The sequence below is a fragment of the Myodes glareolus genome, chromosome 8 (genome assembly GCF_982192425.1).
Source record: "Myodes glareolus chromosome 8, mMyoGla1.1, whole genome shotgun sequence".
Lineage (NCBI taxonomy): Eukaryota > Metazoa > Chordata > Mammalia > Rodentia > Cricetidae > Myodes > Myodes glareolus.
The window spans coordinates 79,275,051-79,292,051 of record NC_142033.1 but is presented as its reverse complement, the minus strand read 5'-3'; the positions used below and the strand labels follow the sequence as shown (position 1 = coordinate 79,292,051).

General features: G+C 44.9%; 1 protein-coding gene across 3 annotated transcripts; it reads left to right on the top strand.

Annotated features, from left to right (window-relative positions):
• Positions 1-1,332: 1,332 nt before the first annotated feature.
• Positions 1,333-16,762, top strand: Hus1 (HUS1 checkpoint clamp component). 3 transcript variants are annotated; one of them, XM_048450112.3, is made up of 8 exons: positions 1,333-1,478; positions 1,909-2,036; positions 2,116-2,292; positions 4,022-4,129; positions 5,126-5,200; positions 9,429-9,528; positions 11,183-11,302; positions 12,714-16,762. In XM_048450112.3, exons 1-8 carry the CDS (start codon positions 1,427-1,429, stop codon positions 12,794-12,796), a joined length of 843 nt encoding a protein of 280 aa, XP_048306069.3. In that variant the 5' UTR covers positions 1,333-1,426; the 3' UTR covers positions 12,797-16,762. The 3 variants fall into 3 exon arrangements, with proteins under 3 accessions (XP_048306069.3, XP_048306068.3, XP_048306070.3); XM_048450111.3 differs by having other exon boundaries at positions 4,019-4,129; XM_048450113.3 differs by having other exon boundaries at positions 1,385-1,528; positions 4,019-4,129.
• The last annotated feature ends 239 nt before the right edge of the window (positions 16,763-17,001 follow it).

Sequence of the window (17,001 nt, the reverse complement as noted above, 5' to 3'; positions counted from 1 at the left end):
AATATAAGCACAAAATATATGTAACGATTACCTTATTTCATGTGACATTTGTTATTTCAAAATTAAGTTCTAAATAAAAAGGCAAATTTTGTTGACATTCAAGAGTGTTATCTGACATTTGACTTGCCAACCACTTGTATGTCACAGTGTAGACTAGAATTTAGCTTCATGTTATATATATATATATATATATATATATATATATATATATTCTTTACCAATAGTCTGCACCATCAGCTGTTTTATTAATATCTTATCATTAAATCTGTTAAAGATATTTAAATGTTTAAATTAAACTTTACTGCATGTGAATGTGCACATGTGGAAGTCAGAGGACCACTTTTAGAGTTACACCAGGCCTTCACGGAAAACATTTTTACCTGCGGAGCCATCTTGAAGACCGTAAAGATCTGGATTTATATTATTTTCAAAGCACTTTAAGAATATTGGAGGGGGTTGGTTATGTGATAAATTGGAAGAGTGCTTACCTAGAAAGTGGGGAGGCCTGGGTTTTAATCCCCAATACTATTTAAAAATGTTTACAACTATAATCCTTGAAAAAACGGTGTTCCATTCTGGGTTAAAAATTCTTTTAAAACAATTCTAAGGACACTATACTAAGAGGGCTTTTATTTGTGTGTGGTACTGGGATTAACGCAAAGGTCACAATTGTGTTCAACAAGTGTTCTACACATACACAGAGAGAGAGAGAGAGAGAGAGAGAGAGAGAGAGAGAGAGAGAGAGAGAGAGAGAGAGAGAGAGAAGGGGGGAGAAAGAGGCAGAGAGGAGGGGAGGAGGAGAGCGGAGGGGCAAAAGGAGAGGAGGGGAGGAGAGGTGAGGGCAAAAGAGGAGAGGGGAGGGAGGAGAGAGTGTGTTTGTCCTAATCTTTTCCTTTTTCCTTCCCTCCTCTTTCTTTCCTCCCCGCCCCCCTTCCTTCTTTCATTTTAAAATATACTTGCTGACATAATGTCCTTAAGATGCCCAGGCAGGTCTCCAACCTCTGGCTTAAACACCCTCATTAGCTAGGGCTAATTAATAAGAATTTTATAGGCTCTGATGAGTTTTTATTGAGACAAAAGTGCAGAATTATCACTTCACATCCACAGGCTTCGGGTATCCTACCAAGTAATGCGCTCAAAGTTTTAAAAAGTTTCAAAGAATTTTCAAAACTTTAAAAACGCTGCTCTGCCAGGTACCCAGGTGTTTTCCAGGGCGTCACTTCCCCGCATCCCGGGGTGTGGAGTCCGTGTCGCCACGGCAACGGTTGGGCGGCCCCTCGCCGCCTTTGACCCGGGTGAGCGGCGGGCGGAACCTCTCCGGCCGCACCGGAACCTCAGTGCGTGCGCCCGCGTTTCCCGGTCGGAACGCTCCGGGAGGGACTTTCGAGCGCCTCGGGCCGAAGCCGCTGCCGGCCAAGAAACCACCATGAAGTTTCGCGCCAAGATCGTGGACCTGGCTTGTCTGAATCACTTCACACGTGAGCTGGCAGGGCTGCGGGGAGCGAGCGGAGAGTGCGGCTGCAGCCCTGTGAGAGGACTGGCGGGGTGGAGGGCACAGCTGGGGCCCGTCGGTTGGGAGGGCGGCGCTTAGGGGGAAGGATAGCTACCGGGGACCTTTCCCTCTGCAGTCCTTACTCACTCTTCCTTTCCCGCGATTGTGCCTAACCTTGCCCGCGGGCCGTACCCAGCTGCCCAACATTTATGTGGAATGCACGCCAGATTCCCGGTTGTCAGTTGTTTTCTGAGACTGTTTCATTATTGAACACTGGTGCTGTGGGCTGTGTGCCTCGCAAGATGTCCGCGGCGTTGAAGTCCGAGCGTGATCCGTGAACTTCAAGTTCTGCAAGCTGACCTGTAGGATACCCGATGTCATGCGTAGTAACTGCTTTCTTTCCCTCCTCGCTACAGGAGTCAGTAACATGATAGCCAAACTTGCCAAAACCTGTACCCTCCGCATCAGCCCGGAGAAGCTGAACTTCATCCTTTCGGACAAGCTGGCCAGTGGTGGGGTGAGCATGTGGTGTGAGCTGGAACAGGTGAGCAGGAACGCCCAGAGACCCCGGGCTCCAGCCAGGAGTGCTGAAAAGGCCTTAAATGCCTGTATCTGTCCCACAGGAGAACATTTTTAGTGAATTTCAGATGGAAGGAGTCTCTGCAGAAAATAATGAAATTTATTTAGAATTAACGTCAGAAAACTTATCTCGAGCCTTGAAGACTGCCCAGAACGCCAGAGCCTTGAAAATCAAGCTGACTAACAAACACTTTCCCTGTCTTACGGTGTCTGTAGAGATGGTAAGTAGGAGGAAAAGGATTTCTGAATTTTTTTTATAAGTGCCTTGTTTTGGTCTAGGGTATATAAGTAGCTATAGCCTGAGATTTCAAACAATATTCTTGAAAGTGAATTAGTTTCATTTAAAATACAAAATCTAGTCCAACATAGTGGCCCATGTCTTTAATCCCAGCACTCAGGAAGCAGAGACAGGAAGATCTCTGAGTTCCAGGACTGCATAGAAACCCTGTCTCAAAATATAAGATCTGGTTCCTGACTTACATGTGAGAAATGCACCTTATCCTAGTCATTTTAAAACAAAGTTTGATTGCACAATGTTCAACAGGATACTGCTTTTTCCAAGCAGTCAAATTGCTAACTAGAATCTCTTTCTTTTCACCTTGTCTAGATGTTTTTATCCACTTCCATCTTAAAATTTCATCATCTGTACTATTCTTAAATACACATAGTCCTCAGACTTAAGTAACACATTTGTTTTCGACACTACTGCTAGATGAGTAGCGAACAGCCTCTTCTCAGAACACACGGAAACACACAGACAAGATGGAGTTTGTGGGTCCTAACATGTCCCTAGCCTTTCACATATAGCCCACCCTATCTTGGAGCCAAGACACCAATTACTGCCCTCTGAGTGGTTCTCTGGATAAGTTGGGTTTTTTTCCCCACTCCCAGGCTGGGTACATCAACTGGACATTCCATGTGGAGTTTCTCTCTAAAACTTTCCCTTTCTTTAGTGCTATGCCCCAGCCCACCCAGGGCCTCTATTATTTTTACAACTTCCCTTTCTTATATGTGCTCTGGGCATCTGTGGGTGAGTATTACATTTGTTTCCAAGCTGGCTATAGATGTCATGGCTTAAAAACGTTTTGTATGTTCTTAGAGCTAATTAGAGCGTGCCATGTAACCATAGGCTGAGTTTATTTAGTTTTTTAAGGAAAATCAAGATCTTATTATATAATACTTTTCTAAGTAAGAATGTAAGATACTTGGGTTTCTTTTTTGCTGTTTTGTGACAGGGTCTCACTGTATAGCTCTGACAGTCTTAGAATTCACTATGTAGACCACACTGGCCTCGAACTTACAGAGATCCACCTGCCTCTGCCTCCTGAGTGTTGTGTGTGCCACTCTTCCCAGGAATTCTGTGGTTTCTGAGTTTAGAGATGCTTCTAGAAGTAAACATGTTCAATCCTTTCAGAGGTGTGGAAGCAGCAGCATTGTGGCACACAATGGTGTCTAGGTTGCCTTGGCCCGGCAGATTTGCCTCTCTCTCTCTCTGTCTCCTAGGTTTGCAAATTCTGATGCTGTCCCTCCGCCTGAAACCTGTCCCCTCAAATTCAGCTTCCTAGATGCTGTCTCCTCTCTAGTTCTGATGTCTCTGAAGCTACACCCCAGAGGGTTTTCCTCTTTCCTCTCTAGCAGCCCTCCCTCCCTCATCCTCATCACCACTGTGCTTTCTTCAGGCTCTGATGGGTATGTGGTCTAGCTCTGGGCACTTGCTGTCTGCTTGCTCCATTCGTTCCACTGGGGCCTTGTCTCCTTCACCACACTTCTCAGAGACCCGCAGGACCCAAAGCCGGCAGATACACCACATCAACATTATCACTTGAATAGATTTTGAGGGGATGAATTAAGAACATTCCATTTGGAATTCAAAGGTTTAGCAACAGTTCTTGTGTTTTGGTTTTCTTTTAGCATTGACAACATAAAGTTATCTAACTTTTTTCTTAGCAGTTGTCCTCATCCAGCAGTAGTAGAATTGTGACCCATGATATCCCCATAAAGGTGATTCCTAGAAGATTGTGGAAGGACTTACAAGAACCCTCTGTCCCAGACTTTGATGTAAGTGTTGTCTGCAGTTCTGTTCTTCAACACACAATAAAGGGCGGGGATTGAATTCTCCATTGCTAGTTGTCGTCTTGCTGTGTATGTTATTAGAATTTGTATAGTTTCTGGAAAGACTGTGGGTCGATTAACAAGACTTCAAATATGAGTATGTGCCTTTTGCTATGTATGTAAATCCTGTTAAAGAGCTGATACCCATTTAGAAATGCCATACTTTCCATATAGGAAGTGGATGCCTTGCTTGGTGATGGCATGTAACAAAAGAAAATAGAGCCTAAGTTATACTTTGGAAGACAGTCTACATTTACCATGACTCTTGGCTTTAGGCACAAATTCATGTTTCATAGGCCCTAATGAAAGAGCCAGAAAACACATTGTGTTGTCTTGGAACTTAGGTTAACAGTGACCTTCTAGGAACCTCAGCACCATTGCAAAGAAAGAGGATGCCAAATGGTCTTTTGTCTCTTGCATATATAAAAAGAAATCAAACGGATACTGGATGAAATGTGTAGTTGGTTAAAAGGTGTCTATGTAGGCTTGGAAAAAGCCAGCGTTACATCAGTGCTGTTGGTAACATAGCTCAAATGACTCGTGATAATTTCTGGCTGTACTCTTACACAGAGTACACAGAAGGCCCCTGGGTCCTATAAAACATTTCCCAAAGGAAGGCTTCTTGCTCAGCACTTGAGGTGTATTCCCCTTGGACCTGTATATAGGTATCTTAGCTGATGTACTGTGTTCCTTCTTGAACCAGAACAATGCTCTTGGGAGTATGGTCACCATGGTAACCAGAGCCAGCTATCCAGGTATTTTTATTTGCTTGAATAAGTTAGTGAAACTTTCAAAGTTTTAAAGGGACTTTATTTGGAAAATTTAAAAATGTGATTCTGAGTTTTTAATACAAGTACATTTCACCATTGTTAGTTGAGTACCTGCTATTATAGACTATGTTAAGATTTCTGATCCATGTGATTTCCTCATACTGGTTTTTAGGTCAGTATTTATTTACCAGCCTTGAAGACAATGAAGAGTGTTGTGGAAAAAATGAAAAACATCAGCAATCATCTGGTAAGTGATGGATTACTCCTTCAGAAAAGAGCTGTGAGTGAGCTCTCGCTGTGTGAGTGGCTTGTCCTGGAGGTGTAGGTGCTCCCTCGCCACCACAGGGTGTCTCCGCGAGTGGGTTTCACCCACTGAGGCCCCACTCGGGAGGACAGAGCTTGCTATTGCCATCTGGCCTTTAGGGACCTGTTCTAATGCCTTTCAGCTCTCATTCACTGGGGAAAACTTTAAAACTTGCCTTTAATCCCTCGTGTTTATAGTATATCGGGAGCATGTTCCAACAGTTCTGGTATTAATTTGGACAGAGCATTGCAGTTTTTGTTGGTCTCCTATTTGGTGCTGAGGGTTAAATGGAAGACTTCATGCAAACTAAGAGCATCTTCCACCACCGAATGAGTGAGTGGTCGAAGCCCCAGTGTCTTTGACATGTTAGCATGCATGGGTCCAAAAATAGCACAAACTTAGTGGACTGTCATCTGTTCCGCCCGAATCTGCGAAACCCCACTCTCCGATATAGGTGCGCGCTTCCCGTACTGAACTGCGAGCTTGGATCAATGTCCTAGGAGTTAAACACACACACACACACACACACAGAGACCAGGATCATTTGCCCAAAGGGTAAATGTCGACTTTATTCAGCACATGTCGGGTTTATATACTTGGGGGCAAAAGGATGAGAGCTTCCTCCCACCTGGGAGTGAGATCATAGTGTTGGCGGCCTGGTGCCAGTGGCTGGAGCTTCCATGCAGGGGGTATCGAGCTGGGAACCCTGACAGACAGATGGGAGGAGATTTCGGGCACCTGTGAGGACCCTCCTTAGCAGGTGAAATTACCATAGCAATGACAGAATCAAGGCTCTGAACTAATTCCCTCCGGCTGGCAGGGCTGGCAGAGTCGAGCTGGGGAAGCTAAGGTGGTTAGCGTAAACATTTCTTGCATCCTGTGTTTTGGCCTCGAGGAACAGGGAAGACAGGGCCCTACAGTCACCATTTACACATAGTGTGTCCTGACTTCCACATTTATTCACCCCTTAAGACCACATTCCATTATGTTCCTAGATCTTTTCAAAGCTACTGCCCACCTGACACACAAACCTGTGACTTTTCCAACCTCCAAGGCCACATCACTCAATAGTCCATAATTGATATGTTGTTGCATGGATGGGAGGAACATTTAGCTCCTGGGAATCTGTACATCACAAGAGGATTTGAAACGTAGAAAGTGGTAGGGTTTTTGGTAGTGTTGTTTCTCTCACGAGTCCTCACTTCAGAGCAGTGCTGCCCTCTGAATCAAAAATCTGCCTCCCTTGAAATAGCACCACTGTGCTGGTAGTGTTGTTCACTGCCTCTGCCACGGTGTTGATCCAGTTGTCAGCCTGGCTTCCTCTATGGTACCATGGGACTTCTAGGAGGCTCAGGAGACCCAGAGGGAAAAGTCAGGCATTTAATTGAGGGATCATGTGCTCGTTCTTTCTGTGCTGTGGAAATGAGTCAGCAAAGGGTTTGTGAGAGCAGTGGCAGTTGTTTCTCTTCTGGGGTGCTCAACAAATGCTAACTGGGACGTTACCCGGCTAGAACAGCCAACTGCATATGAGATCTCTCTGGGTGCCTGGGAGCCAAAGTTGTAAGGAACTAAGTAGATGCTTCCAGGGGAAGCTGCATGTCTTAGTAGTTTGTACAATAGAGACCTTATGAAGTTGAGAAATTATCTCGGTCCATTTCCACATTTGTAGTGAAACCTCCCAACTGCACCAACAGAGCATCAGTAAAGGATCATGAGTGAGTCCCAAAAACACAGCATAAAAGATGTGTGAGGTCCAGATTCAGAAGGGGCTGGGGCTGCTGTTGCCTTACCAGGACAGAGAGCTGCAGCTGTGCTGGTATCTGGCCTGGCCTCAGTGTTCACAAAACAGCTTGGGGAGATAATGTGGGGCTCTGACACTCACTTTTTCCCCATGGGGTCCTGTCTTCAGTTCCTGTTCTCCCTGCCCTGGGACTATTGCCATAGGCCAGAGGAGTCTCCTCTGTCTTTAAGCTCTCACCACGCCCATCCTATTGGTTCTTTTATCTGGAAGGAGATTTGCCAACCATCCTGTGCATGGCACTCTGCATGTCTGGTTTGGTTGTTGGTATCTGCCTAACTAGTCTGCGGTCAACATTCTGCCAGCCAGTAGCACAAACATGCTGCCTAATCTGGAAAGGGGAGGCGTCTTCCATGTCACTAGGACCATCCTCTGAGCATTGCAGGCAAAGGATCCCAGGTCTGTGAGAGGAAAGGAAGTCACAGCTCTGTTGTCATGCTGTAGTTTGAGACATGCGGCATTAGCATGCCCTGGGAACTAGTCAGCACGTGATATCTGTCTCCTATGCTTATTGCATATAATTTCTGAACTCCAAATCTTCTCGTGCTAGAAACAAAACGAGGTAGGTTCTCTGAACTCAAATGAGCTCTTGTTTTTGAGCTTCTGATGTTATATACTATGTTTCCAAGCTCACAGCCTTCTAATCTAGTCACTTCCTTGGAGTAAAAAGCTTTAATATTAAGACTTCTTTCAGTAAGCAGAGCTCTTATTTTCATTTCTTAACACACAGTTCTATAATCCAGAGTAATAAGTGACCAAAGCAAAATGTAGATAGCAATGTTTGTGAATGTTCTGGGGGTACTCATTGGGGCTCCACAAAGCTCATATGTGGCCTGTTACCGTTTACTTCCAACAACTGTGTGCTAATACCTGTAGATTTGATTGCTTCTGAAAAACAGTATGTTAGGAATAAATATCTATTAAGAAGGCAGCTTGCTTTGACTTTGAATTCACTGCAGGCATGTGTACTTCCATGCTTCAAATTCTTTTTTTTTTAAGATTTATTTATCTATTTATTATTTGTACAGTATTCTGCCTGTATGCATGCCTGCAGGCCAGAAGAGGGCACTAGATCACATTATAGATACCTCTGAGATACCATGTGGTTGCTGGAATTGATCTCAGGACCTTTAGAAGAGCAGCCGGTGCTCTTAACCTCTGAGCCATCTCTCCAGCCCATCTTCAAATTCTTAAAGTCTGAGTAATGGAGCATTAGATTTCAACGCACACATGATCCAGTGCCGGACACATGATGCACTTAGTCAGAATGTGAAAGAATTTTCAGCAGCCAACTCCCTGAACCTGCCACTCAGAGCTGATTTAAGATACAGTTTTCTGTTCTCTCATGCACATTGACATTTAGTTTCCTAAGCATCAGGATAAGATTTTACTTTCCCTGCAACTCCCTTAATCATCATTTAGTGCTCATTAGTTGACTCCTGACCAGCTGTACTGGTACCTGCTGTAAACTACCTCTGAGTGCACCAGAGCGATAAAATGCGTGACAGCTGCTCCGCTGCCCCCATTGTAGATACTGTGCCTCCAGCCGCAGGTTTCACTTGACCTAAAGATCTGACTCCGGAGCCTCTCCTCTGACTGCATCACAGTGCTTCTCACCCTAGTCCTTTTTAGCCCTTCAGTAAGCTGCTCCTACAGAGCTGCTTCTTTCAGCATCACATCTGAGCTCACCTCCAGCGGAGCACGCATTGTTAGGCATTGCTCCTGGACATGGTCATAAAACAGGCAACGTTAGCATGCCCTGGAAACTGGTTGGAAGTATAGAACCTGGGCCTATGTTAACCAGATCTCAGGGGTTCTCCTGCACAGAAGTGTGATGATGTGGGGGAGGGGTGCTCTTGTTGTAAGAGCCACAGCCACAGCCTACCATGCTTCTTGCATTCAGGGAGAAAGAAGGAAATGGGCATTTCTGAAGGGTACATAGTTATGGCGGTTTGATCCATCCTTTCTGATCCTTTCTCCCATATAATGCTCTTTCTCTGACCTGGCAGTGCATCTGTCTTGACAGGTTAGCATCCTTTCACACCGTGCCTGCTGTAAGGGAGCCCTCACCTCCACTCCACCAGCATCACTTTGCTGGTGCCTGCAGAGCCCTGATCCTTGACCGAGTGTCCCAGCAAGGCCCCTCCCTCTTCCCCTGCTGCTTTCTCTACTAGGGGGATACCTTGTTGATTTTAGGGGATATTTGAGTTCTGGGCTTTCATAAACCTCTCTGTGGTTGTTGTGGAAGGGGCTTCAGTGCCCTGTGAGGTGTTAGGTTTGTGACACTGCCTTGTTACCTGGCTTTTGTGGAAGCTGGTACCCATGTGCTGTTGTTTTTCCTCTTTTCAACATTGAATTTTAATCAATTTGCAGGTTATTGAAGCAAACCTAAACGGAGATCTGAACCTAAAGATAGAAACTGAGTTGGTATGTGTGACAACTCATTTTAAGGATCTTGGAAACCCTCTATTACGTGAGTTCTTGTGGGTTATATTTTGATTCTAATGAATTGTTTGAATATATATTGAGTTCTTTTAATGAAAACGTTGAAATCTGGTTTTCTTTGTTTCACACTTGAGAAGGGTCTGAGATAAAATTTCCTGTCCTTATGACATAATGGGGCAGTTAGCACTGGACAAAGGGTCAGGCCACCGGGCATTGAGGGTATACAGAGTGATGCTTCCCTCCTCTGGGATTCAGGTCACAAACAGTGACTTCCAAGAACTCAGCAGCTCTTTGTAGTTGGCATTTTCTTTGGGTTGGCAACCAGCTCCCAAATAAAGACACAGAGATTTATTATTAACTGTGAATGCTCAGCCTCAACTTAGGCTTGTCCCACTAACTCTTTTAACTTAATTCAACCTGTTTCTATTCATCTTTGGGCCTTTTTAACCTTTCTTTCATTCTGTATGTCCTACTTTCCTGTTTCCTCCATGTCTTTCTGGCCGGCCCCTGGCATCTCTTTTTTCCCTAAGCCTAATTCCTCCTCCTACTTACTCTCCCTGCCCAGAAGTCTGCTTATACCTTCTCCCTTGCTATTGGCCATTCATCTTTTTATTAGATCAATCAGGTACCTTGGGCAGGCAGGGAAAAAAAGCACCACATCTTTTCGTAGTTAAGCAGACATTCCACACCAGCTCTTCATTTGCCACTGTGCTCTGAAGGTTAAGATTCTCATTTGGACTGGAGTCAACAGTTGTCTTTCTTATTTTCTCCTCTGGTCAATTCAATACCTGTGAAGTTAGATTGGCAGATACAAATGTGATGCAGATTAACTTGGTCACACTACATCTCATAAAGGTCAGGAAGGAATGTGAAATCAGTTCAGTGCGCCTTGATGGAAGGGGTGGTTGTGCAGCTTGGTGAGCAGTGAGCCTAAATTAGACTCCTCTCCTCAAATAGGGAAGCAGCCAGGGGGCCAGAGAAGAGGTGTCTGGAATGTAGGAGAGCCATTTTCTGATACACATCTTGGTCAAGCAGATAAGATGTCTTCATCACTTTTAGAGTTATGATTTGTTATTATTGGTTTGCTTCCACATAGACACAGATACTACCTTACCCCTGAAAGAAACATTCACTTTGTAGTGATGGGCACCCTGCTCCAGCAGAGTGAAGCCCATAGCACGAAGGCTCTGACAAAGGGGTATAAAATGACTTTGAATTTCTTGTTGTGTGCTTGTCTGCACTACTTAGTGAGTCTAGGGCATCCTAGGAAAGTGATCCGCCACTGAGCTACATTCCCAGCCCTGACATGAGTTCTTTTGGTGTCAGTCATTTATTTCACAGGCACAAGCAGATTATCAGCACTTGAAAGGCTGCTTTCTGTGTTTTGTTCCGCTATGTAGAGTTAGACATCTGACATTAGCATCTGCATCTCAACTTTTGAATTCATGCTGAGCTACACTTTTCTTTTGTGCAAAGAGGTGACTGAGTTGTACTTCAAGACCTTTTAAGTGAAGCTCCTCTGGAGGTTACAGTATTCTAAGCAATTCAAATGCCTGCCGAATGAGTAACATTTATAAGTTATAGTCTACTGGATTTCTAAAAAGAGCTATCTGGTTGATCAGATCATGAGTTCCTTGTTATGTCCAGAGATGTTGGATTAAAAAAAAAAAATGTCATTTCAGCCTCTGAGAGTGTCTCTCAAAACAGACACCCAGAAGACATGGTCCAGGTGCAGATCGACATAAGGAAACTCCTCCAGTTCCTTGCCGGACAGCAAGTGACTCCTACCAAGGCTGTGTGCAGTGAGTTGCTTTTTCCTTACCCACCTCTAGTCTGATATGCATACAATCTTCTAAATACAATATGCCCAGTTCCAGGAACTAAGCTCCCTGGGCAGTCAGGTTGTAAAGTTTCCTTGAGCTAGAAGTATCTAGAGATGCTGAAGAGTGATGGTGAGCATTGTGGTACCAGAAAGCCGGCAGTCGTGCTGGACTGACAGTGATAATCAGAGCCCTGTGTGTGCCTTTGCCTAGATCTGAGTTTCAGCTTGAGCCCATTGCCTTTCCTTTCATTGCCTACCTGACCTGCACTCACTACCAAAGTCTCCGTTGTTGGTTATTAATGGCTTAGACCCCATCCTGGCTCTAGTTACACACTGCCCTGTTCCTCTACCCCTGCTCTCCTCTACTGAACTAGGAAGTTCATCAAGAGCTTCTCAAGACTCTTTGTCTCCTTGTGTGTTTTGTTTTGTTTTGAAAGGGGCATAGCAAATGGCCTAGATGTGACATCCCTCTCTCTGTGGAAACTGGGATGACCTCTCATCCACGAAGCTGAGGGAGATGATAAAGTAGTGGAACAGAACGTTCTGGGTAGTTCTGTCAATGCCCAGCCTTTCTAAAAGAGAAAAGGGATGTCCTAGTTAGGATTACTATTGCTGTGATGAAACACCATGACCAAAAAGCAGCTTAGAGAGGAAAAGATTTATTTAGTTTACATTTCTACATCGCTGTTCATCATCAAAGGAAGTCAGGACAGGAACTCAAGCACTGCAGGAACCTGGAGGCAGGAGCTGAAGCAGAGGCCATGGAGGGGAGCTGCTTACTGGCTTGCTTCTCATGGCTTGCTCAGCCTGCTTTCTTATAGAACCCTTTGCCACCAGACCAGGGATGGCCCCACCCACAATGGACTGGGCTCTCCACCAATCACTAATTAGGAAAATGCTCTTTATAAGCTTCCCTACAGCCCAGTCTTATTGAGGCATTTTCTCAACTGCGGCTCCCTTCTCTTTGGTGACTAGCTTGTGTCAAGTTCACATAAAACTAGCCAGCACAGGATGAGAAGGCACAGAGAGACTGTGTGAGAGGCTGTGGGACGAGGGCACAGGGAGGGGTTTGGTGGTGTGTAACACAGCCTGTCACAGTGCATGGGGCCTCAAGCACTTAGACCAGTACTCTGGTCACCTCACTGTGGGTACCTGCTTTTACCAGAAAGGCTAATTTGGTGAAATGAACCTGGTTTTCCCCCTACAGCCTGGGCAGCTTCTTTTTCCATCTCTCACACTGTCCCCAGTGGGTGGCAGTAACTTGTGCTGTGGCCCCTCACAAGCCCTCAAAAGGAACAGACACCAAGCATAGGAAATGTCCGTGGTAGACAAGCGACTGTGACAGGTGAGGATGAAAATCTGTCTTTAACGCTTGGGTCTTTTTCTCCTAGACATTGTGAGCAACAGGATTGTTCATTTCGATTTGCTTCTGGACGACATCTCCCTTCAGTATTTCATCCCAGCCTTGTCCTAGCACCATCTCAGCAGACTTAGGAGCACAGAGACCTTTGTCGTGATGAGAGAAGCCCTGGATGGTGTGCAGGGCACACCTGTCCTCACAGCACACAGGCTTGTCTTCGGCTCTTTCTCTCCATGCTGGCGTAGGTTCAAGTGGAATTAACAAAGCACAGTTAGATAATCATTCCTTCATATTTCTCAAGACCAGCACTTGTCCCCTTATCCCCTAGGTCTAAGGCATGAAGAAGAAAAGATGGAATTTACTTTTTTCTAGGGTCTTTTGTTGTTTTGTTTTCCTTTGGTGTTAGAGCTGAGACCAGGGCCTTCTCTGTGCTAAGCATGTGCTGTGCCTCTGCGTTGCTCCTCAGCCCTGTCTAAAACGTAAATAGCAGTTTGTCACTGATGCTGCAAAGCTCATCGTCCGTATAGAACTGGTGTTGCAATCCGAATTCACAGGAATACTACCCAGCTGGTTTCCAGCTTACTCCCTGGGATGCTGCACCTGTCTGCTTTCAGATTTCCAGCATGCTCATCTCTCCCAACTGCCATGTCTGGGAGCTCAGTGCAAACCATGCAACCCCTCTGTCCCTGGCCACATGCCTGGTTTCTCACCAATACAGCTACAACATGTGGAGCCTTGCCCAACTTACTGAAGGTTCAAGTTCACTTCCTTCTTACTGCCTGCAGAACCTCACAGCCTGGGAAACCTGCAAAGCCTCTCCTCACAGCCTAGGAAACCTACAGAGCCTCTCCTCACAGCCTGGGGAACCTACAGAGCCTCTCCTCACAGCCTGGGGAACCTGCAGAGCCTCTCCTCACAGCCTGGGGAACCTGCTGCTCAGAAGCCTGAGATCCTGAAGACTAGCCAACCAGTTTCCATCTTGAACTTGTCCTTCTGTATACTTTTCGCATGAGCCCACTTTGATTTTAAGTTATAACTTATTCTACTTTTTTGTAGTGCTCAGGGTCAAATCCAGAAATGGGAACATGTTAGGCAAGCCCTCTATGCCAAACTATATCCCTAGTCATCTAAATCATAATTTTACATAATTCTTCCACAGTTTCAGAGCCACCTTTCTCTAAAGCACATTGTGTTTTGCATAAAGCAGTTGAAGCTTGGCCATCATAGGCAAGGCTGTGTTCTGCTGCTGATTTGGAGCTGGCTCACCCTGGAGGATGTACTTTCTCCAAAAACACCCTAGCAGGCTTCCTGATTTAACTAGGTGTCAGGTGTCCCATGAAGTGGCATCAGAAACTGTTTCCATGTCAGAGTTAAGATCTAAGTTGCTAGGATAAGATTTTAAAAAGGCGTGGGGGGTGTTGACTTTTCCATGTTTAGGGAAAGTATTGTTTCTCAAGCGCTGCTAGGATAATATATTTGTTGCTGTTTCAGTTTTTATTAAACAGGTTCTCGTGTAGTTTAAGCTGGCCTTAGATAAGCTGGAGCTAATATTGTTGTTGAACTGCTGAGCCCCCTACTCCCCAGGTGTAGATGACAGACATGAGCTGCCATGCCCCTAGCTCTACTGATATTTAATAAGATAGATTTAGTTAAACTAACATTTTAAAATTAGGGATTTTTTTTAAAATTGTTAAAGCATTTCTCTTCTTTGGTTCATAATGAGAGGCGGTCCAGGTGCCATGTGTAGCCTCAAAATCATGATGCAAATGAAATTTCAGGAAGTTCCCTATGAAGCCTCTTTTTCTGTCTAAGTGTCAGTGCCTCACTTGTCTCTGGTGTCCCCACTGTGCCACATGCTGTGGGTGATGACTTTGCTTAGTAACTTAACATGGGCAAGAAGAAGCCCTCACTGGCATTCAGGAGGCTGTGGTCTTTCTGGTTCTTGTCACAACTTTCTGCATAGTGTTCATAGCTGTATCTCACAGATCTGTAGTCAAAGGAGGGAGCTCAGAGTGGGGTTATGGGGATCTGGAGCTACTTTGTGGAACCTTGTCCTGAGGCGAGAGCAGAGTCTTGCTGTGTATTGAAGCATGATGTCTGAGGCTTAGAGGCATTTCCCCTTACTCTGATTGCCTAAGACTTGGTTGTTGAAGGATGCTTTCCTGCATGTTAGAACCAGTGAGGTACCCCCTGACCTTGCCTGCCAGAGCTCAGAACCCACATCCCTGGTAGCCATGCCTTGAACTGAGATTTCAGACCGTCCTGACAACGGGTCAGAAATGCAGAATTCTTAATGTAGCCATTTTTGCCAATGTCCAAGCAGCCTTTTTATCCTGTGGGCATCCCCTGGTCCAGCAGGGACCTTCCTATCCATCAGGTCTCCAGACTGAGTGTGTCCTGCCCTGCGTCCTGCCACAAAGAAACCTGCTCTTGGAAGCCTGAAAGGCAGTTCAACATTAGTTTTGACTTGAGGCAGGAATACTGGGTTCTCCCACCAGATGCAGTGGCCGATGACATATCGGTAAATGTCACCCAATTGGTCGAGTGTCTGTTGTTTTTAAGAGATATAATTCTGTACTTTTTTATTTTAAAGACATTGGGATATCAAAGGGCACAGCCTAGAGGTTCTTCCTAGGTGGTTCAGTCACGCGGTCACCCCACCTTTCACTCTGCGCCTTCCTCCCGGGCTACTTATTATTTACTCTCCGTTTCTATACTTACTGGTTCTGGACAGCTTTCTAAACTCCTCCCCCGGTGCCCAGGCCTCTGGTAACCACCATCCTTTACTTTTGTTCTGAGGGCCTGATGTGAGGTTCTTGACTCTCGTGACTCTGTATCCGTGTCTGTATATTGAGTACATACATACCTCAGCCTTCACAGCATGGCTTTGCCCATGGCCATCTTTGTATAGTAAGTCTGTCTAGAAATTCTGGATGCCTGCACACATTGCAACCATTGCAAAGCTGATGGCATTACCATTTCTACGAGGGTGGACTTCTGCATTCAGATTTCGATGGCAGTGAGGCTCATCCCCCTTTCTTTTCCTTTTAATGACCCTGAGTAGTCTAGCTCTGCTCATTCAGACTTCACTGGCAGTGAGGCTCATCTCACCCCCCCCCCCCCGCTTTTTAGTCCTTTTAATGGACCTGAGTGGCCTAGCTCTGCTCTGCTCTGCTCACTCTGTCCCATGTGAAGATACCAGACCCAAGCAAGTCTCCTATAAAGACTCAGGATGTGGGGGAACAAAATGCCCAGCTCCCACTTGTTTTTTCCACTGTAGAATCAAATACAGGGACGTTCTCCATGTGGGGTCCTGTGAGCTTGGTAGAGCAGTCTTATAGTTACCCTGACTGTCTTTCTGCTCATGGTTTTGCATTTCTCTGTGGCCCAGTGGGTACCACAATTTCAGTTTGGCATTCAGGGAATTCAGGGTGGTCACCTTGCTCTGGAAAGTTCCTAGTCGGAATTATGTGGCGACATGGCGAAGTCATAGATTTCTGCTCCACCATTTTGCTAATGCCACATTCCAATTCCATGCTTTTGTGTGGATTTTGATGGAGAATCGAAAAGGGAGCTTGGGCTTGTGGATTTTTCTCTAAGCATTGTTCAACTAGGAGGTGATAAATTAGGGTCACTTGCACATTGAGGGGTGGGTAGGAGTTAGCACCACTTCCTGGCATGCAGTTTGCTATTTACTGTCTGTGGGAAAGCTTAAAACTGCACCCTTTGATTACGGCTTATGCTCCTAAGATTTCTTATACAGGTAAGCTGAGCACTGATATAAATTAAGGATTTCTTATGTGAATGACTGGGGAAATGGCAGGTGATCTGATCTGTGTGATGCAATGTCATTTCCTAATGCTACAGGACAAAGCACTATATGTATGGTAACAAAGCCAGTGGGATGTTGGTGTTCAGTGTGCCCAAGAAGACCAGGAAGTGTACATCTAAACCCAGCTAGCTCTGGGTGGTTTTTATTTCAGTGTTTTTATATGTGTGTGTTTTCTGGCAATTTCGTAACCAACTTTGTCATGAAAATATTTTTATAGACTTAAATAAATATTTATTATTTGACTATTATTTGAAATATATTTATTAACACATATTCATCTGGCAACTTTAATTTCCTGAATGTTATAATTTAGGCTTAGTTTTCACAGCACATCCTTATTTTCTACAGTGGGAAGTAAGGGTTTTTGTGGTTTGTTTTATTTTGTTTTTTTTTTTTTTTTTTACTATGTTGAAGTTATAATGGGTTCAGAGTACTGGAGACTGGATTGATAAGATCATTTTACAGAAAAAAAACTCCTTATCATGGG

What these genes read in the sequence shown, in the direction of transcription:
- Hus1 (XM_048450111.3), top strand. Translation starts at nt 1,427, where the DNA reads ATGAAGTTTCGCGCCAAGATCGTGGACCTGGCTTGTCTGAATCACTTC. An exon ending in TGTGGTGTGAGCTGGAACAG is followed by an intron (nt 2,037 to 2,115) that starts GTGAGCAGGAAC and finishes TCTGTCCCACAG; the next exon opens with GAGAACATTTTTAGTGAATT. An exon ending in TCCTACCAAGGCTGTGTGCA is followed by an intron (nt 11,303 to 12,713) that starts GTGAGTTGCTTT and finishes TTTTTCTCCTAG; the next exon opens with ACATTGTGAGCAACAGGATT.